Genomic DNA, 25557 nt, shown 5'->3' with positions numbered 1-25557 from the left:
AGCATAGGCTTAATTAAGACCCGTTAGGAATCTAATAGGTTATTAAAAATCTTCGTTCCAGATCTAGGAGCCCAGTAAAAGCTATCTGTACTTGCTGATTTGATATACGGCTGGGGTTGAATTTATATTTAGCTCAGGTAAATACTTTTAACTTATTTTCCCTTATACGGGCTTGGGGTACGGTATAAAAATACCGCTTGGTAGGGCATTCGACTTTAATCGTTTGGTGGTTAAATATTATCGAGATGACCCGTTTAATTATTTGGTTTTGTTTGCTTAACGCCTATGGGGGGGTTAATGACCATGTCCCGGATATCCTTGGCATCATTCATAGAATGGCCACGACCTTAGCACACGGGTGTAGGCATACACCCGTTAGTGCATTTATAATTAATAAGGTATAACCGCCGGTTACGAGAATAACTCGCCGCAGGACTATACCATGTGGTGTGTCTATTAATCTTTAACCCGGCATGAACCGGGCAACTGAACGCATAACAAACATGTAATTCTTTTACAAGTTTATATATAAATAATTATCCCAAGTTATAAAATGTTTTGTGCCTTGTGCATTCAAATCAATTTTTAAACCTTTTTCAAAATGAGTCAGTTAAATTGTATTTACCAGTGTAAACTGACGTATTTTCCCAAAAAGGCTAAGTGCAGGTACTAATCGGAATAGGCTGGTCTCTCCTAGCATCAAATAAAAGTCTCGCAAGCTTAGATGCCTTAAAGTCTGTTGAACAAGTTTCTTTTTATCTTTCGATCCGCCTGTGGATCTTTTACGACCGTATTTGTAATACTTGATATTACTCTTTATCGGATTGTAATATATTTATCTTTTGCTTCCACTGTGCATTTAAATTGTGTTGTTTGACTTTGATGATATCAACTACGTCACGATACTCCCCACCGGGCCCACCGGTAATACGTGGAAATATCGGGGTGTGACAATTCTTGCCATGTATTGAGGTCGTATTCCGGTGTGTATTTATACGTATGAGAATTCGTATTTTTATTGTATTCATTAAGTACTCTTATACTTAATTTTGTATTAATTTTTCCGGAATATTATCTATAATATATTAAAAAGGAGAAGTGATGTACCAAAATGTAATTTTGACAAACATACAAATTTAAAAGCATAACGTACAAGAGCATAGTAGCCATATTAAAGAGATAGATTAGGAAAGTGGTCCAAATTTTAAGACGCATTAGGGTTAGTATAGGGATTTCATTCATGAACTTTTAGAAGGCGGGCATTGAATGGCTTCAGAACCCTACCCCTTCCATTTACCGGCGATTGGTTTCCCCTGTCTGTTTCACTTGAAGCCTACTATTTTAAGCCGACTTTTGAGAAGAAGGAATCGCAAACACGCCCTTCGCCTCGCCGGTCAGTTTTCTGAAACCCTAATTTTTCTATTAATGGTGAATGGCATACTGCAATGGATTCGAAGGGTATTCAGATTGAAGCCATTTCAGATTAAACTCACAATAACGAGGACTGTTTTCATTTTAGGTATGTTTTTGCAGTTTGATGCTCTAATTGGTATTATGTGATTTCAATTATTCGCCTCAATCCACAAAATTTTCTTTTGAATTTGCTTGCTTTCCTCTGTTTTGGTTGATTAATCGAACACCCGTTTCGATTTCACAGTGTTTGTTTCGAATTTTGAGTTTTGCCAATTAGGGTTTTGGCATGATAATCAAGAGGAAGTTGAAATCGGCAATGCTAATTTAATCAAGCGCAGTTTTCCCGATTATGGTTCAAAGCAAGGTTTGCACCTTTTCGATATATATGTGGTATTGCTTATTTTGTTTCTAAATCTCTGAACGTTAAGTCCATTAAGCCTTCAATTTATGTTTATTGTTTGTAACATGGAAACATCAAATCACACCTTAACTTCTTCCAATTTCACCTCTAGATCTCTTGTATCTACCAACAATGGATTCCGTCTTCACTGAAATAGTTGTTAAGAAGAAGCTTGTTATCATCAAAATAGGCACCAAAGGGAGGTAGTTGTTGTTAATTTTTGTTTTTTTTGGTTATGAATTCTTGGTCGAGTGATTGCTGATGAATGATCGGATGGGTTGTCTTTGTTTTTTTATGTTGTGATTTGTTTCAAGATGTTAAATTTTATGGCCTTTATTTGTGAAACTGAGTTTTGAATGGTTCATGACATGGTGTTTGTCTACAATTTGAATTCGGTTATGAATGGTGGTGGGTTAGGTGGGATGGGGATGATGGGTTGGTTGGGTGGGGCTGGGGGGTTACAGTTGTTGAGGGGTCTCCGGCGGTTTCGTCGGATGGGTTAGGGAAGAGTAATGGGGGTGACACGTCTTTGGTGTCGCCTGTTCCTTATGTTTTAAATGGAGTTTTTAGGGGGAGGAAAAATGGGGCTATTGAGAAAGTTGTGGAGAGGAGGCAGAGGAAGACGATTAAGAACCGAGAGTCTGCGGCTAGATCACGCGCTCGGAAACAGGTTGGCATGCTTAACATTGCTGGTTTTAGATTTATTAGTTTTAGTTTTTTTTAGCACTTCAACTGTTGTGTTTATTGTTGAATTTACTTGGTTACAAATTATAATATAGAATAGTAACATACACTCATAAATATAACTGTTTTTTATGTATAATTTCAAAACACATATCCAAACAATATTTGACACCTCAAACAGCTATACTGTGTGTCTTGCTTATCTCGGGCTCTTGATTGGGTGCGCCTATCGTATTTCACTATCTATTTTTAAAGCACTTTAATTTTGAAGATGATGATAACAATGTCATTCTGCATATTTTGGGCATAATATGCAGTAAATTCTCTTATTAAATTACCAACTTTTTTTTGTTTTTTTATTTGGTTTTAAGGAGACTGAATTTGGTATTTTTCTGGTCTGAACCATTCAGTGCAATTTCCTTTTGCCGAACCTTGTTTAGAATTAGTTACTGGATAGACAAAGTAGAAAAGATTTAGTTTTTTGTTGTCTGTAACTAAATTCTATGAGGCTGGATTTTGTTTATTTTATTTTCTAACATTTGGGCTATCTTTAAAGGTTCTCAACTTGAAAAAAAGATTCGGGCTCTCGCATCTTATCGTGACTATACATTTGCTGCATACGGGAATGATATTGGCGTATTCAAGCGTGCACATCAGGTTTTTCAATCAAATCCCTTTACTTTTTTTTTTAAAAAAAAAATTTCAAAGCGTTAAGGTGTGTGTTCAAGAATGTTTTGTTTTTTGAATCGTTTGCTTTTCACGACCCACAAATTCTAATAAATGGCTTTTGTTCATTTGGACATTTATAACAGTTTTGTTTTACTAAAAATAAGGCTCGTGTTGGTAAAATTATAAAAAAATTAATAATAACATCAACAGAACTCTACAAGTTCCACTTGTTTAAAGTAGCTTCTTTTTTGAATTATGAAATGTGACAACCCTCACCAAACCAGGTATCCGTACGAATTAATTAGTATTTAATTACTGCTCAATTACTGTGCTTGCTTACAGTGGTAAATAAACTTCTACATGATTTCTGAAATATGTATAACCATGCCTCATATTCTATTTGTTGTTGCTTTATTATTTACATACTAAACTCTAGTGACAATCTTGATGCACAAAAGCACAGTAGCACTATGAACGGATAACCTATTAAACATGCTGATATAGCCAGCATCAGGCAGACACTGCCTCTAAGGCCTGTATGAGCCCGAGATAGTTTACTACACTAATAGTGAGTGTAGAGATATAAGGGTTGTAGAACTGCGTCTCTAGGAATAAGTTACAGTGACAGGATGTGCCTAAAACGTACTCTAAGTACAAAATTCAGCACTTTAACTAAAAATTCAGCATTTGGTTAACTAATAAAGTGCCAAAACATGAGAAAAATATTACTAGACACTTTCCAAAGTGTCGGGAATAAGTTGTGTCACTAAAATTAATAATAACGACACTTTAAAGCTTTGTTAAGCGCTTTAACGGATTACGATCCAACCGAACAACCGGACTTTACCCGGAACACAAAAATAATGCCATTTACATTGTTTATCTTTTTCTGAGCCAGTTAGGGTCCCTGAATACCCTAACACTCGCTATAACGCATGACACATTAGTAACCGGGATAACCTTCACACTTAACTAACTATATCTTAACACTTGGTTGAAATCTAACTAGGTTACCCCCCCCCCCCAACCGATTCGGTCACATTGTGACTACCCCCTTGTACCATGCATGATTATTTTAATCACTTATGTCTAATATCTAGAAGACATGGAGACCTTTGGTTAATAAACTCTAACTTTGCCTATAAGATCAAGACTAAACACCACATAACATTCATACACACAACTCTCACCAAAACACTCTCTCTCCCTCTCTAATAACTCTCGGCCGAACACCCCTATATCATCCATCCATATTTCGATTTTTTTCAAGCTATTTCAAGATCATACAAGTGCTAAGGATCACATACGAGGAGGCTTGGTGCATTCGGAAGGCGAAGGACCTCATCTCATTTCTTTTATCCACTCATTCTTTGACTAGAATCTTCCCTAGCCTCGAGCTAGTAGTAAGTTACTATAAACACCCCCTCGATCTATTTTAAAGTGGTTAAAACGATATATGACGGATAAAACTCGTAAACATACAAGATGAGATGTAAAAGTCTACTAAAAATGTTAAAGATGTTGGTTAATAGCACAAGGGTTGTGTAAATCTTGTAAGATTTGTTTTGTGTAGTTATTTAAGGCCGATCTATGTTGTGGTAGCTCGGATCATCGTCTAACCCGGATTGGTCATGATCATGGATCATGACATAGAGTTTGTTTAAATGTAACAAGGGTTAAGTGATGAAACTCTACCACACACGAATCATGAACTTGTGTAAAAACGATTTTTCTTATGAAATAGTGTTTAAAACTAGTAGATCTACGGATCTACAAGCGGTATTTTTAAAGTACCAAGTGTCAAAGAAATCATATTTTCCGAAACCGGATCTTACACAAACAAGAATGATTTTTAAAATACACAAGTGTGTAAACACTTGTGTAACGCTAAGTTTCGACAAAGAACTAGTTTTGTCAAATTCTACAAGAAGTTGTAAAGATGGAATTTCTTTAAAAGCGAGGTTTTTGCGAAACCGGATTGATTTATATAAAGATCCACTAAAAGTAATGGGATTTACTTCATAGTTTTGGAAAAACTACAAGTTCATGTGATTCTGGCGATTTACATATTTATTGACTAAGTTTGATGCTCTGAACATTGTTTTGAGTGAATAAGAAAATTGTTGGTTTGATTTATAAAAGAAAATGATACGCTTGAAAGCGTGGCCACCTCCAGTTACAGGGGAGACTCTGGCGAAATTTTTCCAAAAACCTAACACTTAGAAATATTTTCACTATAAGTGTTAGAAATACATTTTGACTTGTTATCAAATTATAGATTTCGCCACGACTTTATTTAAAAAATATCGGAGGTGGGATTTCACAAAATAAAACTTGGTAAATATATATTTAGTATATATATTTTTCATAACGTCACTTGTTATGTGTTTATGATTATTTTGTGAAATATACAAATATTATTTTTAGGGTAAAAATAATATTACCGTGTTAACAAATCCAAAATAATACAAACGCCTTTACGATAAATATTTAGGTTACAACGGTATAGTTTATACCCCCCGACCTTTAAAACGTAACTTACGCATTTTAAAATATGTATGAACGCGTATTTTGCAAGGTATTATTTTGGAAAATCATGTGAAATAAAATATAATATTTTTGAGAAAAATATGTATATTTTGGAGTAAGAAGTAAAATTATATATTAAGTGAGACTTAATAATATATTCCGAAGTTATACGAACACACATGTATTAAATCCCCCATCCTTGGGAAGGAAAATAATTACTGAGTATATACAAAATGTAAACACGAAATAGTTGTCTAACTATTTCCCAAAAACTTAAACCATAAAGCTAAGGCACGGCCGTCCGTCTAATAGAGTTAGTACGTGTAGGTCGTCGCACAGCTGCTTGATCAGGAGATATACTTGGTAGAGACGCACCACTGTGAGTTCATGTCCCCCTTTTCTCTTAACTGTTTTCATTTTTCTAAACTACGGGGGTGAAATACATGTTACTATGATTACGAATATTTCTTACATGGTATGGTTAGCGTAAGGAGGGTATTTATCTAGATCATGTGAATGGGTAGGCGGAAACTTGAGGCCATTAATCCTCATAGTAGGACCGAGGGGCAGGAGCGGTAGATCTATCTGGGTGTAGCGAGCCCAGCCCCAGGCCCAGCATAACGGACCTCAGGGTGACTTTGTACCCAACGCGTAAATCTGCTAGGTTTGAGTCTTCCTACTTGCACTTCACACATATCAATGGCCTTGCAAACCATTGGTGATCTCTTTTTCCTTATTTGCTACATACCAGGATTTTATACTAACAAAGGTTTTACTTACTCACTACACATGAACTTGCTCAACAATTTTTGTTGATTTTTCCAACTTACATGTATTTCAGGGAATTAAAGATCTGGCGCGGTATGTCATGTTTTCTCGCTGCATATGGGTTACGAGGTCATCCGAGTTTAAGGGATGTGACTTTTTCCTGGACGAGTCACAATTCTTAAACTGTATTTATTTCTTGTTGATGTTGTGTCTTTTGAACACTGTTTATGTTGTTAGGATGTAATTTCCGTTAAGACAATGTTGTGGTTCTTTACTTTTCAAACTTAATTTAATGGATGATCTTGCATGTTTTATTATCATATAGCTTTGTTATGATTAAGCTATGGTATTAAGAAGTCACACCAAAATTAACCACGCTTCCGCAAAGCCAGGGTGTGACATGAAATACGAATCGTTCAATGTGCATACAACAGGTGGCTACATGGAGCAGCCATAATGCTAAGGTGAACTTGTTACTTTTAGTCAATCCACTCGAGGTTCAGAACATGTAAGATCTCATGCTGATGATTATTAAAGAATGTGCCAGTAACTCTTGTAGTAGCATCTCCATGTTTTGCATTCGGATAGATTTTTGTTTAACTTTCTTTTGCATTAGCTACACTTGGGATATTTTTATTTTCATATAGATGTTGAAAAAGTGATGGGTTGGGTATAGGTTAAAATGGGTTTGGGTCAAACGGGTCATTTGGAAACGTACAAAAGTAAAAGGGTCGGTTTAGTACATCGGCAACATTTTCTTTTTTCGGATGGAAATATGTGTCGTCAGGTTGCATGGTTTACCACAAGCCGGGATTCATTACCTGTCGTTGAGTCAGAGCTCGATCGGCGACCCGATTGCCACGGGTATAATTGTTTCGGGTGGGTATGAAGATCAAAACAGTTTACTTTTTTCTACCACCGCGGGGCGGTTGGTGGTGGTTGTGACTGTGTTTCTGGATGTAGAGACGGTTGTTATTGTGCTAAAAGGAAAGGTGGTGAGTTTGCGTATGATCAAAACAGTTTACTTGTTAGAGGAAAACCGCTAATCTTAAAATGTAGGCCACATTGTAATTAGAGCACACGCTACTAAGCCGGGCCATGTTCCACAACTTATGGAACATGTTACATATGCATCATGTATGCAAATTCTTTTAGTCATATAATCAATGTATTTCTTCATGTGAAATGCATCATGTATTTTATTACTTTGTGTTTGTAGGCCTATACTATGGAACTGGAAGCCGAAGTCTCGGAACTGAAACAGAAGAATCAAAAACTGAAACGGAAACAGGTGAAAGCATATCTGATTGTATGAATCATTATTTGTCACGGTTTTTATAAATTAAGACAAGCTCAGTGAAAAATAGCGAGTTCAAACAAATTATTTTTTTGTTGGAGCTGATTTAGATGTGTCACACTAGCTACAGATTATTTGGATGTATTATCAAATTTATTCCTAAATTTTGTATAATAGGGGATGTCATTTATAATAGATATCATAATTGAATCAATATCAATTGGGACACCCGCCACAACGCGCGGTCATTCCCATTACTCTTTAATAAAGTTCACCATATCCTTTATAAGAGTTCACCAATATATATATATATATATATATATATATATATATATATATATATATTTCCAAAATATATATTTTAAGAAATATTATTTATAATTTTCCTTTGGCAAAAATATGTGTATTTTCATATAAGTTCCAAAAATGATATATTTCCAAGTCTAACTTGGAAAATATATATATATACTTATTTTTCTCCATCAATAATATATTTCGTTTTTGTTTGAGAAAATATATATTTCTTTCAAAAATAATATATCCTCTAATATTTTCAAGGTAATACATATTTTTTATCCACCCAAAAATAATATATTTTCTTCTTGTCAAAAATATGATATAACTTTGTAATAATTGTAAAAATCATATTTTCATCCACTTGGTGTCCAAATATTATTTACCAAAATATACTTGTGAATAGATTTCCGGAATATTCTTGTAAGTTATATTCCTTCGTTCGGTTTCACTAATATTTTGTGTATAACTTGTATATTCAAATTCTTGGTATTTTGGTAATATTTTGGATTGTATTTCATGTCCTAAAATAATATAACTAATACACAAAGTATACAAATAATCACACACATGGTGACTTCTAAATATATATTTCCTAAATACATATTTAGTCACTTTTATTTACAAAAACCAACATCCAATATTTATATTTTTAAACAAAAATTATATGGCAAATTTTATTATTTACAAAAATATACTTGTGAATAAATTTCCGGAATATTCTTGTAAGTTACATTCCTTCGTTCGGTTTCACTAATATTTTGTGTATAACTTGTATATTCAAATTCTTGGTATTTTGGTAATATTTTGGATTGTAATTTCTTGGTATTTTAATGAGTTATATTATTTCATGTCCTAAAATAATATAACTAATACACAAAGTATACAAATAATCACACACATGGTGACTTCTAAATATATATTTCCTAAATACATATTTAGTCACTTTTATTTACAAAAACCAACCTCCAATATTTATATTTTTAAACAAAAATTATATGGCAAATTTTATGTGAAAATTCATGGTTTAAAATACAATTGTAAATATTTGTTTAGAAATATTTTTCTAAGTGTTTCATTTTTAGAAAAAGTTTGCCATAGTTTCCCCTAAAAATGGAGGTTTCCATGCTTTCAAGCATATCATTTTCTTTTGTAAAATCAACACAATCAATTCACTATCAACAATAAACAATCTTTACTTACCAATCTTGCCAAAATCAAGCATAATCTATTATTTCATGAACTTCAAAATTTGTAAAAATTTGTAGTAACTTACTAGTGTTCTTAGTAAGCCTTGTTACCTTTTAAAGTGTGAGTGATTCTTTAAAAACTTCATTTTTAAAGAAGACTGATCTTTACGACTTGTATTTATATTTTTCAAAAATGTTTCTTCTTTGATTTTTCTTGTTAAAAACATATTTCTACACTTGTTTTAACACTAAAAATAAGGTTTGTTTATTTAAGAACCAAGATTTAGTAAAACTTATATTTTTAACTTGGTTTCTTGAGAAATCATCCATGAAATTTTAGATCTACATGATTAACAACTTACTTTGATCATTATTTTACAAGAAAACCACATATTCTTTCAAGTTCATGTTTCTTATGAGGATGATCTATGATCCTACAACACTTTCATCCTCTCATCTTGCTAGATTATGTTTTTAATCATGATCTAGCAAGATCATATGATGATCAACATCATTTTCACAAGTAATTAACAATCATCAAGCATAACAACTCATATTCATCAAGATTTCTTATGTATTCAAGCTTATGTTCAAGTTCTTTTCTTGTGATTCTTAGTGTTCTTCAAGATTATCATTATGTAACATCTTTTAACCACTAGTATAAGATGTAAAATTGTAGGATCGTGTACGGACCCGAACGAGTCGATCAGAGGTGTTCTAATCTGGTTCAGAGGCGGAAACTAAGAAACAGATGTTGAAAACAGCTTAATTCACTTTAATATGCCTTGTATATTGATCAGGAACTGTTTACAATTAAACGGCACTTCGGCAGCACCTCGGTACCGGAAAACAAGGACTCATCCAATGATTTCGCTCGAGAGACCTATTTATAGCACTGAGATTCCGCTTGAAACTGCCATGGAACAATTCAAGCGAAATAGCATTGTTGTGATTCCGCTTGAAACTGACCAATGGCCATTTCAAGCGAAATCACCCTTTCAAGCGAAATCACATATATTACAACCTAAAACATCCTATTTTCTCGTACAATGTGCCCTGATCTAACAATCCTAGTGTAAGACTCGATACAAGACGAAGTCGACAGATGAATGCACCAACAGACTCCCCCTCAGATCTTGACGAGTCTCAAGGTGTCGAGTCTTTGCAGCTTCAGTCTTTATCAATCTTTTGGGCTTCACTCTTTCAAATCTTTTCCCTCGAATATCTTCAGACTCCCCCTATCGATTTGCTGGCATTTCTTAAGTTCATCAGCATCATCAGATTCAGGATCATAATCTGTCTCTATTCTCCGATTCAGAGTCCTCAGGTATCGAAACCTGGTTCTTCTCAAATCACATGCCTCCTTTGATGTTGTTCCAAGATCGTGACCTGGCTCTCATCCAGCTCAGGATATCTGCACAATCTCTACCTCAAAGTAAATTTCACAAATTTAACAATTTGTATTAAAATGTATGCACCAACACTGACTCCCCTCTTCAAAAGTAAGTTCAAACATTTTTAGATTTAACCGTCTCCCCCTCACAAAATAGTCGTCATGTTTAGCACTTGGAATTTTGAACATCAGCTTTCCAACATCAATTGTCGAAACTCTTTTTAAATTTTTCAAAATTTATGCTAAAACACACTGAAAATGTTTTTGTATTTTTGAGTTTAACTAAAATGCAGTAAAGAAATATTTACAGACAATATTTTTGTGAGTTTGTATAAGAGGATCATATCAGTTTATAAGACACATCACTAACACCGTTAAGCTTCATTTCATTTTAAGTTCTTAAACAATTCACTTAGATTGTCAGTATACTGATCCACTTAAATTTTCACACAAATTTCAACTGTTTCGAGATACGATATTAATGTTTTAAGAACTTAAACTTATTCGCGTGTCCCACTGCTTGAATATACTCCCGTATCCAGATCCCAATATTCAGTCTTACAGGTGAGTATACCACAGATGATATCTGTAAAGGGGTTAAATGCGAAACCGTGAGAGCTCAGGTCAGAACTTCCGTTCAGTAGAGAGATGACGACTCGACTTTTGGTGTGTCCCCTTTAGAGGATCTTTTCTTCAACAGCAATGATTATCAATTTTATTGTTTCATCATTTTTGCTGAGGGCGAGCTTATATTTCAAAGCATTTTGCAAAGTATTATACGGGGACTATGTCAGAATTTCCATTCAGCAGAAGTCCCGGGATAATACCCCATATATCACTGAGTATAAAGACCTAATATCTCATAAAGAGGGAACTTTCAAACAAGATTTCGGGGGTTACCCATATATCCAAGAAATGTTACCCACCATATAAGCAAGTTTGAATTTTAGGTTTATATCTTGTCACAATTTACTAAATGTGCAAAAACCTACTAGCATATCATTAGTGAGATTGTTTATCACATTTTTGACTTTCCATTTCTTTAGCATGTTGTGACAGTCCACTGATGTACTATCATTTCCTCTTTTTACAACAAAACTCATTTTTGAATTTTATCATGTTTTAGACTTTTTCAAATTTTCTAATGTTTTTGGATTTTCTGAAATTTTCTTACTCCCCCTAAAATGCAAACACATTTAAAGAAATTTGAAAACAAACTATACAGAAAGTTGACAAACTGATATTGAATCGCTTCGATTCGCCATCCACTAGGTATAAACAATCAGAACTCCCCATTTCAACAAACTATTTTCCCATTAAGATTTCAAAACACTTAAGTTTGTTTTAATCAAAATGGTTTTTTTCGGAAAATAAGTTTTGTTTTAACCACTTGTAGGTTCGGGGTTCATCATCTTGCTTTTTCTGAAATATCACATGCATGAAGATTACATCAAGTTCAACTTAATGACCTTGATGAATCACTAATAAGATCCAACCTCTTACCATTTGTAAGTTTATCCTCACCATTTAACCACATGTAGGAATAAAACATCTACACAAATTCATTTAACCATAAAGATGCCGATTCCTGCTTCACACTTACCAACCTGGAAGCTCCGGCAAGTCACACTTAACCTGTAAAATTTAAAAATTTTAAGATTCTTTTCACAAAATCAATTTAAGAAAGATGCCGATTCCTGATCCGCGATTACAAACTTGGGATCTCTGGCAAGTTAGGTTTTTTAATGAAAGAAAATGTTCACCCAAGCCTGACCAGCCTTGGGTGAAACCATCTCATCTGCAGTTGGGGTGTAAGTTGCTTTCTTTGTGGCATAAAAGTCTTTTACCCCTTTTGCCTTACCTTGGATCATCTTTCCAAAAATTTTCTTAACATTTCCTTTAAAAGCTTTCTCAACATCAAAATCATTCTTCTCAGAATAAAATTGATTTGAGATCTCAACTTTCCCAATCTTTTGTTTAAAATTCTCAGTCCTCAATGGTGGAAAGTTCTCATCATCCATTCTAGGAACTGAGTTTTCACTCTTATTAACAACATATGGCTCCTCTGATTTTGTGGAATCAGATTCATCACCAGTTTTCTCATCAGATTTCTTAACAACCCACTTTTGGTTGTCAAGCTTCACACTTCTCCTGTAAAATCTCTTTGAACATTCACCAACTTCATATGGGTCGTATTCATACGATTTTGCGCTTCTCGACAAATATAATCTGTTTCATTAATCTAAGTGGTTATAGTTGAAGGGAATTTTCCAAAGAGAAAATGGATAACTTCTTTGTTAAATAAGTAAAAATCCCTCCCCAAGCCGTGCTTGCATTTTTCATTGCATCCAAATCTGGGTCAATACCAGCGAAAACATTATTGAATTTTCAAACACTTTAAATTTCTCAGTTGATGGCTCGGTTTTATCAACAACTATTTCTTTCAGTTTTCCAGAAACTCCCTGTTTAATTTTTGTTGCTAATGGACAGTTCTATGCAATGTGACCAACTTCACTGCATCTAAAACAGGTTCTGGTTTCTTTTCCATGAACTTCATTTTTCTTCTTCTCAGCAAGAAATTCTTGATTTGTTTGTCTCCAGAACGAGCTCTTCTTTTCCTCTTCAGCAGACGGTCCTGAGACAAATTTTGTACTTTTAGAAATTTTTTCATTTTTATAGTTTTCTGGAGGAAAAAAACCTAATCCTTTCTTTTTGAAATTACCATTATGGTTGGGTTTCTTTCGAAACTCTAAACCATAATTGCAACCCATTTTCTTGTTTATTCTTTGTTGAACCCTTGAGGTGTATTTTTTAGGTTTTTCAGAAAGATTTAAATCTTTTATTTCAGAAATATTGATTTCTGTTAATTTGAAAACCTTTTTGATCAATTTAGTTTTAACACCTCTTATTGGAAATTCGTTATCAAAATATAATTTGTCAGAATCATTCAAAGTATATGCTATTTCAAAAGTTTCATCATTCAAATTAGATTTTGACAACAAAAATTCTTTACTATAAACCCGTTTTCCCGACGATTTTGAACTCTTTTCAGACGAACTCGAACTCCCGACTGACAAACACGAACTTTCGGACTCGGACTTTGACTCTGACTCCTCATCTTTTTCCAACACCTGATCGACCACCCTTTTTATTAATTCGGACTCATGATCTGTATCGGACGCTGTGAATGTGATGTCAATGTTGTCAGGTAATACGTCGGTTAACTCGGACTCTAACTTTATATTGACAGCCTTTTTTACTTGTTCCTCATTTGGCTTTCTAGGCTAGTACCCTTCCCAAATTGGAGGTGGACACTTGTTATAACAGACACTCTGTTTCTTACCAGTATCCTTATTCTTCTTTGACTTCTTTTCTTCATCTTTAAACGCCTCAAAACCTGCAACAGTAGGATAAATTCTGTCAATTAAGTAATCAGAACTTGTGTAACTTCTCAATAAACGTCTAATTCTTTCATTTTCAACTTTTTCACTATCCAACTCTTGCTTCCATTTAGCACATTCTTCAATATAAAAATTTATCTCTTTTTGCTTCGACATCATTGTTGCATTCATCATTTTCAAAGCATTTTCTCTTTCTGAGTTAGTTTTCTGCAAACTGTTCACTGTTTTGTTCAACACATCGTATGATTCTTTTAAATTCTTGACATCGAACAACAACTTTTCTTTTAACTTTTCTGATTCACTAAACCTCTCATCTTTTTCTTCACATTGTTTGCAGTACTCTGAACATGTAAGACAAGGTTTTGTGACTTCAACTATCTTTTCGACCTCCACAATCTTCTCAACTTCCACTATCTTATCTACTTCAACTATCTTTTCAACAATCTTGATTTCTTTCACTTCTTTTGCAGCTTTTCTCTCTTTGAGTTTCTTCAGTTTATCTGCAAAATAAAATTCAAAACTGTCAGAAGATAAATGAGTTTTTCCAACATTTATCTGTTCAATCTCTTCATCATCATCACTGCTTTCTGTTGAACTGTTTTTGAAGGTACAGATCCTTCATCTTGACTTTTCTCTTCATCAGATAACACAGCTATCCATTCCTTCATCAATTCTGGCTTTTGAACAATCTGAGCAATAAAAGCTTTAACATTGGAATCAGCTGGAATGTACTTGTCCCAGCTAAATCCTTCAGCCACTTTGTCATCATCTTGATCAATAATGCCATAGTAAGCTTTCTTGTTTGCATCTTCGATCATTTTTCCATGTGCAGTTTGTGAATCCTTTTGTTGATGTGGTTGATTGGTGATTTGTTGATATATAGCCTTTCGATAGTAATCATCTTTTCCAAAAGGATTCTTTGCTCCACTAGACTCTTGATTTTTGCACTCTCTTTTGAAGTGGCCTTTCTCCCTGCATTTAAAACAAGTAACTTTAGATTTATCAAAAACTAAAGGTGAAAGATGAGCATCCAAAAAGTCATTTCTTCCTGTAATCATTTTGAATTTTTCAGCTCTTCTCAGAACACTAGCTAAAGACCATTTTATATCCATAAGCTCCAATTCTTCTGCATCGATCTGGTCATAATCTTCCTTTGTGAGCATCGGATTACCAATTTTCCCAGCAATCAATCCTTCATAAGATTCCAATGCAGTGACCAGTAATCCCATATGACTCTTTACAACTTCTTCAGAAAAATTCTGTCCATTTTGAAGATGCAATGCCACATTACACTGAATCATATGCCCATTACCAACATTTGCACTTTGAACACTTGGATGATTAACATTTGAAAATCCACTAGTGTTGACTGAATTTTGACTGACTGATCCAGATGAATTTCCTGCACTAAATGAGGTTTGGATCTTTGGACTTGCTTCAACTATTTGAACATTTCCTTTGTAGTACAGTTTGATATCCTGTTGATGACTCGAGCTGTTCATTCTGGCAATTTTCTGCTGTTCAAGATCCTGTGCCTCCAGCTTTTCAATAAATTGTCCGATCGATAATCTGCTAAACTGTCCAGAATTCTTCAGAATCGTGAGGTATGTACCCCATTCCTTTTGTGGTAACACATCAGCAAGCTTTTCAACCCATTCTGCTGGAGTTTTAGTAATCTTCAACTGAGACATGGTGCGCACAAGATGGCAGTATCTCTCAATGAGAGTCTTTGTAGTCTCACCAGGCATACTAGTAAACTACTCAAACTCCTTTTTTAGCAACGCTGCTTTACTCTGAAGCATTTCTGTACTTCCTTCAAATTTCTTCTCAAGTGCTTTCCAAATCGAAAACGCATTTCCATCATGCTGAAGCAAAACAAATATATCCTCTTTGATAGCTTGCTGCAACAGACTTATCATCATTTTCTCTCCTTTATAACTCTCTCTCTCAGTATCTGAAAACTCCGAGATAATTTTATCAACTTTCATAGCAGTCTGTGGTCTGGTTTATTCTGTTTCAATGCTTTCCCAAGCTCTTAGATGGTTTGCCTGAACCCAGTTCTCAAAACGATTCTTCCATACATGGTACTCTTCCATTCCCATAAGTTTCGGGGGTTTTTGCATTGTTCCAGTTTCATTTTCCATGTTCATATTCTTAGCAATGTCAGCCGGAGTAGTCGGGGTTGTAGCAAATGCATTGTAGAATTCAAAATCCATGTTTTGGCAACACGTTTTTCAAAATCAATCAATTTCAAGCGAAATACACAGTTCAAGCGGGATAACAGTTCAAGCGGGATAACACTTCAAGCGGAATACCGACAGTATACTTTGGAGCGGAATCACTCAACTCTCAGTTTCAAGCGGAATACCCAACTGTCACTTTTGGAGCGGAATAAGCACTAAAGTTGAAGCGAAATCTATAACAACCCTAACATAAACCGACACCCTCACAAATTTTTCGACACCCTAATATATCTTAAAATGTCTCAATATGTCTTTATATGCACCCCGTATGTGAAAACCAAGCCCAAAGTAGATTATAATATTTAAAATAACTTAAAAACAATAAATATTAAGTTGAGGCGGCCGCATAGACCCACCCCAACCACTTACGCGGGCTGTGTGAAGGTGTAACCGGACTCCGCTGAATTCTTTAGTTCATGCGGGCCGCGTATGATCCCGTTTAAGTTCATGCGGGTCGCGAGTGTCCCAAATTGTGGCGCAGCCCTGAGCTGACACGTGTCAGCACCGTGTTAAGTCTACTTGGTGACCCAGCCAAGCTACGCGTTGACCCAGCGTTGACGCAGGCCGCGTGAGTCTGGCCTGTTCTTTACGCAGGCCGCGTGGAGACTCGATTACAGCCCTATATAAGAGGGCAACGAGCCTTTAGTCTGTTTCATTCATTTCTTTCAACTCTCTCTCTAAATTCTAAATAGTGGGCATTATACCTGAGTCCAATACACCCTAAATAGTGAGGTTCTGCTACGATGTAAGTATTATAACCCCCGGAGACATATTAGATACGCTGCCCGATTGATCTAGGGTTCCGTAACGGCTGTCGTGGTTCTGCCCGACGTGGTCGTTGGAATACCGTCTCGGGGAGGGTATTACTAATGTTAAAATGGGTTATTATACTAACACACGTGCTTTTGTGTAAATTATAGATTGTCACCAGGAAACCTTACGAAAAACCTAAAACAACAATGTGAGTAATCCTCTTTTTGTGTAAACCTTTTTGTGAGTAATTTCCTTTTTGTAAACAGTTTTTACAAAACCTTAACTATTTTACAATGCAATTTAGCAGTGATTGAGTCTTTGTAATTCTACAATTACTGCCGGTATGTTGGGGTTTTGTATACAAAATGTGAGTAACGTTACCATTGGACAAAGAGTGAGCCAATGTGTAATATGACCCTCTAGTCAGACTTGACACTACTGAATGAGTAATTGGGTAGATATAAACAGTGTAATCGCCCTCAATACTGTTTAAATTAAATTAATATTTCTTGATTAAACTGGGATTCACTCACCAGTATTTTCCACTGACAAAATGTTTTTAAAACGCGTTTCAGGTAACACAATGTGAAAGCCAATTAGAAGCCAGCTGGACAGCACTGAAGGCTTGGAAAAGTGGCTATAAAAGTTACCTAAATAAAAGAAAGCGTTTCTTTCAATAAAATGGGATTTATCCCTGTAAATCAGTTTGTAATGAAAATTTGGGTTTTACCCATGTGTTTAATGTTATAAAACGTGGTGGTTTACTCTGATTAAATATTTCCTAACTACGGTCCTGATGATAATTTCCGCTGCCAAAATTGGATAAATAAACGTGATACCACCAAAACTGGTTCGCGGCCGCCCGTTCCCGGGAACTAGGGATCGGGGGTTGTGACAGAAGGTGGTATCAGAGCCATGCCACTGATTCAGCCACAGAAGTGTTCCGCTGACATCAAAATTCAAAGTGTTAGGAAATAAATTACGGAAATATGTGCATAATTGTATTTTCTTGCTATGTGTTATCTGACTATTTGTTAGTTTACAGTATGAGCGACCAAGGACCATCTGACGCGTACCGTCAATTGTCTGGTTCGCCTAGGAGTGAAGGCACCTCCTCTTCTCAGCCTGCCCTCTCAGGGTACTCTGCAGATACGGAAGAAGGAATCTTTGTGTTTAAGGCTCAGTCTGAAGAGCCATTTCCCCAGAAAAAGAGGGGATGGTTCAGTAGGGGAGCACACGAGCGTAGGAAATGTATGAAAAAGTTACAGGAACAGCGAGTGTTAGCCGCAGCTAAACGAGAAACTGATGCCTATAACCAGGATATGCTCAATAGGGGTATAGCTAATATCCGTATTTTAGCAACCACTGCTGCTGACCCAAACCTGGAACAAATGCTAGCACCCCAACCACAACTACCAAATCCTGATCAACCCATGGAGCTAGAAAACCCTGAAAACCAAATAGAAATGCCTAATTACAACCTGGAGGAGATACCTAGGGTACCTGCACCAAATCCCCTAGACCCAAACGACTACGACCCCTGGTGGGACGATGTTAGGGATTATGTGCAACAAAACCCAATACAGGAAAATGTGCCAATACCCAACTTAGGAGCCTACCCAGGGTTAGATCCTCAAGATCCCTATAACGTTAGTGATGCATACATTAGGGAGATCTTAGAGAATCCCTACCGATACCAGGCCCTATCCCTCCATATCAGGAACCCGCACCCCAGATTCCAAACCCAGTCCTAGAACCTGCACCCCCAATGAGTGCAGAAAACGTACAAGAACTTAGGACTTTCGGTGAGGAAATTTTAGAAAGCAGTGAGCGAATGAGACAGGTGGGAGAGCGTCTCGTATGGAAATACGACGAGCGCAATATGGATTTCTGGATGAATCCATATCCCTGAATCGATGGTGGAGACGGTAGTAATAATAATAATAATAATATAATAATATATGTGTGTATGTGTTAGAAAAAAAAACTACGGATGCATACTACTAGTATTGTAGCCTTACATTTCAGTCGGTATTGTAATTTTAAATTCAGTACTGGTGTGTAATGATGCATAATATATGAATAGAGTAAAAGTCGCAATGCTCGACGCTTTTGACTAAAAGTGCGTGTCATGTGATTGGCTATATTCAAATATTATTTGTGATATTAATATTTGTTAAATGTTTAAAATTCAGATGGCCGACGAGGGAAATCAAGATAATCTGAATAACGATAACCAGAGTAACATTAACGTGGTTAATGAGAATCCAGACAACAATAACAATCGAAACCAAATGGATAATAGTGCCGTTCAACACATAGTGGCACAAGGAATTATAGATGCAATGCCATTTATTATTCAAACGGTTCAAGAAGCGAATAATAAAAGTAAGCATAGTAGTAAGCGACCAAGTGAACCGGAACACAGCGTGAACAATGGACTCGTACTTCAAGCGCCCATTCCCAAAAGAAGAAGAACCATGTCATATGGTTGTTCTTACAAAGAATTCTGGTCCTGCAAACCAATAGAATTCTTGGGCAATGAAGGACCCATTGCAGCTCTACGCAGGATAGAGAAAACTAAGGTGTTCTGAAAATAAGCAAATGTGCTGAAGAAGATAAGATAATGTTTGCTTCGAACCTGTTTAAAAATGCAGCCCTAGAATGGTGGAACACTATCCTCCGGTCAAGAGGAAGTGATAGGATTTATAACATGGAATGGGAAGAATTTAAAAACATGGTGGAAAGAAAATTCTGCCATCCCAATGAAAAGGAACAGATAGCAAATAAGTTTCTGAATCTTAGAATGACTGGGGTAGATAGTAAGGGTTATACTACTACTTTCTTTGAATATGCTAGGATAGTACCAACCCTTGCATCACCTGAACCGGTATTAATCTCCCGTTACATCTGGGGATTAATTGGAGAAATTAGGCATGTAGTCAAGGCAGCTAGACCCCAAACCATAGAAGAAGCTGTAGAACTAGCCAACACCTTGACAGATGAGTTAATCCGTACTAGAGAAGAAGATCAGAAAAGAAACCTTTCCCAAAGGCTTACTTAAGAATTCCGTTCAGGATATTTTAACCGTAGGAATGTAGGTTCTACATCTGCACCTTATTGCAAGTATTGCAAAAGGAAGCATTCTGGAAAATGCTCCATTTATTGCAATTTCTGCAAAATATCATGTCACAAGGAAGAAGACTGCAGGAAGAAAGCCAATAGCAGGGTGTGCTTCAACTGTGGGGAACAAGGTCACATCAAGACCAACTGTCCGAAGTTAGCTCCAGCTACAAACAACAAGAACACTAAAAATGCTAGAGCATTTGTTCTAACTGCAGATGAAGCCAAGATGATTCCGGACGTCATTGCTGGTACGTTTTTAGTTAATGATATTTTTGCTAAAGTATTATTTGACTCTGGTGCAAACCAAAGTTTTATTAATACTTCATTTTGCAAACTCCTAAATCAATCATTAACTAAACTACCACAAGAATGTCTAGTTTAGACAGCAAATGGAGAAACCGTTAGGATTTCTGAAATCCTGCAGGGAGCAAGAATAGAAATTTTTAATCAAAAATTTATTGCAAACCTTTACCCAATGAATCTGGCTGGATTCGATGTTGTGTTAGGAATGGATTGGTTAATAGCCAATAAAGCCAGTATTTTATGTGATCAAAAGTCAATTCAAATAAAGTCACCAAAGGGTGAAAAGATCACAATTAAAGGAGATAAACCATCTAGATCCACTAAATTCATCTTTGTGATGAAAACTGCAAGCTGTATAAGAAAAGGATCTATAGTGTATTTGATTTCGATGATCACTAACACTAAAGGAAAAGAATTAAACGACATTCCAGTAGTGTCCCAGTTTTCAGATGTCTTTCCAGTGAAGAATTGACAGGACTACCGCCAGACAGGGAAGTCGAATTTAGAATCCATCTGCTACCAGGGACAAAACAATTGCCAAAGCACCTTACCGTTTGGCACCCGCCGAAATGCAAGAACTAAAGAAACAATTAGACGAATTGTTAGAGAAAGGATTCATACAACCAAGTTCATCGCCATGGGGAGCACCGATATTGTTCGTCAAAAAGAAGGACGGATCAATGCGTATGTGCATTGACTACCGTGAATTAAACAAAGTCACGATTAAGAATCGGTATCCATTACCGAGGATTGATGATTTGTTTGATCAACTTCAAGGAGCTCGATTTTTCTCTAAAATTGATTTAAGATCAGGATATAATCAATTAAAGGTACAGGAAGAGGACATTCCTAAAACCGCATTCAGAACAAGGTATGGTCATTATGAATTTACTGTCATGCCATTTGGTTTAACCAATGCCCCAGCCGCATTTATGGACATGATGAACCGAATATGTAAGCCATATTTGGATAAATTCATAATTGTATTCATAGATGATATTCTAATTTACTCTAAAAGTAAAGAAGAGCATGCAAAGCACTTGCACTTACTTCTAAGTTTATTAAGAAAGGAAAAGCTTTATGCTAAGTTTTCAAAGTGCGAGTTTTGGTTAGAACAGGTACAATTTCTCGGACATTTAGTTAATCATGAAGGAATCCATGTGGATCCAACAAAGATCGAGGCAATTACCAAATGGAAAACCCCTGAATCACCAACCGAGGTTAGAAGTTTCTTAGGATTGGCTGGTTATTATAGAAGATTTATTCGAGATTTTTCTAGAATAGCCATTCCTTTAACTAAGTTAACCTGTAAATCTGTTAGGTTTGAATGGGGACCAAAACAAGAAGAAGCATTTAGAATCCTTAAGCAAAGATTAACCCATACACCCATACTAGCGTTACCAGAAGGAACTGAAGACTTTGTAGTCTTTTGTGACGCTTCTAAGTTAGGTTATGGATGTGTATTAATGCAACGCCAAAAGATTATAGCTTATGCATCTAGACAGCTTAAGAATCATGAAGAAAATTATTCAACCCATGATTTGGAATTAGGAGCTATAATTTTTGCCCTTAAGATTTGGAGACATTATCTTTATGGTAGTAAGTTTACCATTTTTACAGATCATAAAAGTTTAAGGTATGTCTTCGGGCAAAAAGAACTGAATATGAGACAAAGACGCTGGATGGAATTACTTAGTGATTATGATTGCGATATCCAGTATCACGCTGGAAAAGCAAATGTGGTGGCAGATGCTTTAAGTCGAAAATATCATGAAAAACCAAAAAGGGTACGTTCTCTTAAATTAAATCTACAAGTAGATTTAAACGATCAGATTAGAAAAGCACAAGAATCAGTAATCAAGAATGATACTGAAAAATTAAAAGGAATGATTAAGGAATTAGAACAAGGAACAGATGGAATTTGGAGGTTCCATAAAAAGAGAATGTGGATACCTAAATTAGGAAATTTACGTTACCGTATATTAGAAGAAGCTCATAAGTCTAAATATACGATGCATCCAGGAAGTGATAAAATGTACCAGGATTTAAGGAAAAATTTCTGGTGGATAGGAATGAAAAAAGATATAGCAGCCTATGTTTCTAAATGTTTAACTTGCTCACAAGTTAAAGTTGAACATCAGAAACCCTCAGGTTTGTTACAGCAATTAGAAATGCCAGTTTGGAAATGGGAATTGATAACAATGGATTTTGTTACCAAATTACCCAAAACAAGAAAAGGTAATAATACAATCTGGGTGATTGTAGATAGGTTAACCAAGTCAGCTCATTTCATACCAATGAAGAAAACCATTAGTATGGAACAATTAGCTAAATTGTATGTAAATGAAATCGTTTCTTTACATGGCATTCCTTTATCAATTGTTTCTGATAGAGATAGCCGTTTTACTTCTCATTTTTTGTCAAGTTTCCAAAAGGCAATGGGAACTAAGTTGAATTTAAGCACAGCTTATCATCCTCAAACAGACGGGCAAAGTGAAAGGACAATCCAGACGATGGAAGACATGCTTAGAGCTTGTGTAATTGATTTCGGAGGTAACTGGGATGATCACTTACCTTTAATAGAATTTTCTTATAATAACAGTTATCACACAAGTATCAATACTGCACCATTCGAAGCACTTTATGGACGAAAGTGCAGAACCCCAGTCTGTTGGGCAGAAATTGGGGAAAAGCAATTATCCGGACCTGAGATAGTACAAGAAACAACTGACAAAATCATTCAAGTTAAGGAACGACTGAAAGCAGCACGTGATCGACAGAAGAGCTACGCTGACAACAGACGTAAACCATTGGAATTTCAAGTAGGAGATAAAATATTGTTAAAAGTCTCTCCTTGGAAAGGAATAGTAAGATTTATCAAAAGAGGAAAGCTAAGTCCCAGGTATATTGGACCTTTCAAGATTATTAGAAGAACAGGACCTGTAGCCTATCAGCTACAACTGCCAGAAGAAATGGTAGGAATACATGATGTATTTCATGTATCTAATCTCAAAAAGTGTCTAGCCGACGAATCACTCATAGTACGTCTTAAGGATATAAAAGTAAATGAACAACTCAAATTTGTAGAGAGACCTCTACAGATTGAAGATAGGAAAATTAAGAATCTCAAGCATAAGAGATTAGTTCTGGTAAAAGTAAGGTGGGACTCCAAAAGAGGACCTGAATACACATGGGAGCTTGAATCAGAAATGCAAAAGAAATATCCACACTTGTTCCAGTAGATCTCGAGGACGAGCTCTAAAACAAGGTGGGGAGGATATAACAACCCTAACATAAACCGACACCCTCATAAATTTTTCGACACCCTAATATATCTTAAAATGTCTCAATATGTCTTTATATGCACCCCGTATGTGAAAACCAAGCCTAAAGTAGATTCTAATATATAAAATAACTTAAAAACAATAAATATTAAGTTGAGGCGGGCCGCATAGACCCACCCCAACCACTTACGCGGGCCGTGTGAAGGTGTAACCGGATTCCGCTGAATTCTTTAGTTCATGCGGGCCGCGTATGATCCCGTTTAAGTTCATGCGGGCCGCGAGTGTCCCAAATTGTGGCGCAGCCCTGAGCTGACACGTGTCAGCACCGTGTCAAGTCTACTTGGTGACCCAGCCAAGCTACGCGTTGACCCAGCGTTGACGCGGGCCACGTGAGCTTGGCCTATTCTTTACGCGGGCCGCGTGGAGACTCGATTACAGCCCTATATAAGAGGGCAACAGGCCTTCAGTCTGTTTCGTTCATTTCTTTCAACTCTCTCTCTAAATTCTAAATAGTGGGCATTATACCCGACTCCAATACACCCTAAATAGCGAGGTTCTACTACGATGTAAGTATTATAACCCCCGGAGACGTATTAGATACGCTGCCCGATTGATCTAGGGTTCCATAACGGCTGTCGTGGTTCTGCCCGACGTGGTCGTTGGAATACCATCTCGGGGAGGGTATTACTAATGTTAAAATGGGTTATTATACTAACACACGTGCTTTTATGTAAATTATAGATTGTCACCAGGAAACCTTACGAAAAACCTAAAACAACAATGTGAGTAATCCTCTTTTTGTGTAAACCTTTTTGTGAGTAATTTCCTTTTTGTAAACAGTTTTTACAAAACCTTAACTATTTTACAATGCAATTTAGCAGTGATTGAGTCTTTGTAATTCTACAATTACTGCCGGTATGCTGGGGTTTTGTATACAAAATGTGAGTAACGTTACCATTGGACAAAGAGTTAGCCAATGTGTAATATGACCCTCTAGTCAGACTTGACACTACTGAATGAGTAATTGGGTAGATATAAACATTGTAATCGCCCTCAATACTGTTTAAATTAAATTAATATTTCTTGATTAAACTGGGATTCACTCACCAGTATTTTCCACTGACAAAATGTTTTTAAAACGCGTTTCAGGTAACACAATGTGAAAGTCAATTAGAAGCCAGCTGGACAACACTGATGGCTTGGAAAAGTGGCTATAAAAGTTACCTAAATAAAAGAAAGCGTTTATTTCAATAAAATGGGATTTATCCCTGTAAATCAGTTTGTAATGAAAATTTGGGTTTTACCCATGTGTTTAATGTTATAAAACGTGGTGGTTTACTCTGATTAAATATTTCCTAACTACGGTCCTGATGATAATTTCCGCTGCCAAATTGGATTAATAAACGTGATACCACCGAAACTGGCTCGCGGCCGCCCGTTCCCGGGAACTAGGGATCGGGGGTTGTGACAAAATCACAATCAATGTTCGAGCGGAATATCACTTTTGAAGCTAAAACCCTGATATCGCTTGAGTCTTTCAAGCGAAATAAGACCTTTGAAGCGAAATAACAACTTGTTCGTTCAAGCGAAATCACATCTAAGGACCATTTCTGCCATTTTCACTTTGAATTATGGTCTAGTTCTTTCAAGGGTTTGTTAATATGTAGTTTTACACAATCTGTGAGAAATTGAACTGATTTTGACCGTGAAAACTTGTTCTTTTGAAGAAAGAAGGTGTAGAAGTAAGAAAACACGATGAAATCCAGCTGAATTCTGCAGAACTCCTCCTCCTGTGCTCTGATACCACTTG

General features: G+C 36.0%; 1 protein-coding gene across 1 annotated transcript; it reads left to right on the top strand.

Moving 5' to 3' along the window:
• The first annotated feature begins 2181 nt into the window (after window positions 1-2181).
• Window positions 2182-7794, top strand: LOC110893500 (ABSCISIC ACID-INSENSITIVE 5-like protein 5). The gene is made up of 3 exons (XM_022140607.2): window positions 2182-2186; window positions 2231-2483; window positions 7683-7794. Exons 1-3 carry the CDS (start codon window positions 2182-2184, stop codon window positions 7776-7778), a joined length of 354 nt encoding a protein of 117 aa, XP_021996299.2. The 3' UTR covers window positions 7779-7794.
• Window positions 7795-25557: the final 17763 nt, after the last annotated feature.

Source organism: Helianthus annuus, chromosome 12 (genome assembly GCF_002127325.2).
Source record: "Helianthus annuus cultivar XRQ/B chromosome 12, HanXRQr2.0-SUNRISE, whole genome shotgun sequence".
NCBI classification, from domain to species: Eukaryota; Viridiplantae; Streptophyta; class Magnoliopsida; order Asterales; family Asteraceae; genus Helianthus; species Helianthus annuus.
Note: the sequence above shows the minus strand (reverse complement) of the source record. Positions and strands in the feature narration are given on the sequence as shown.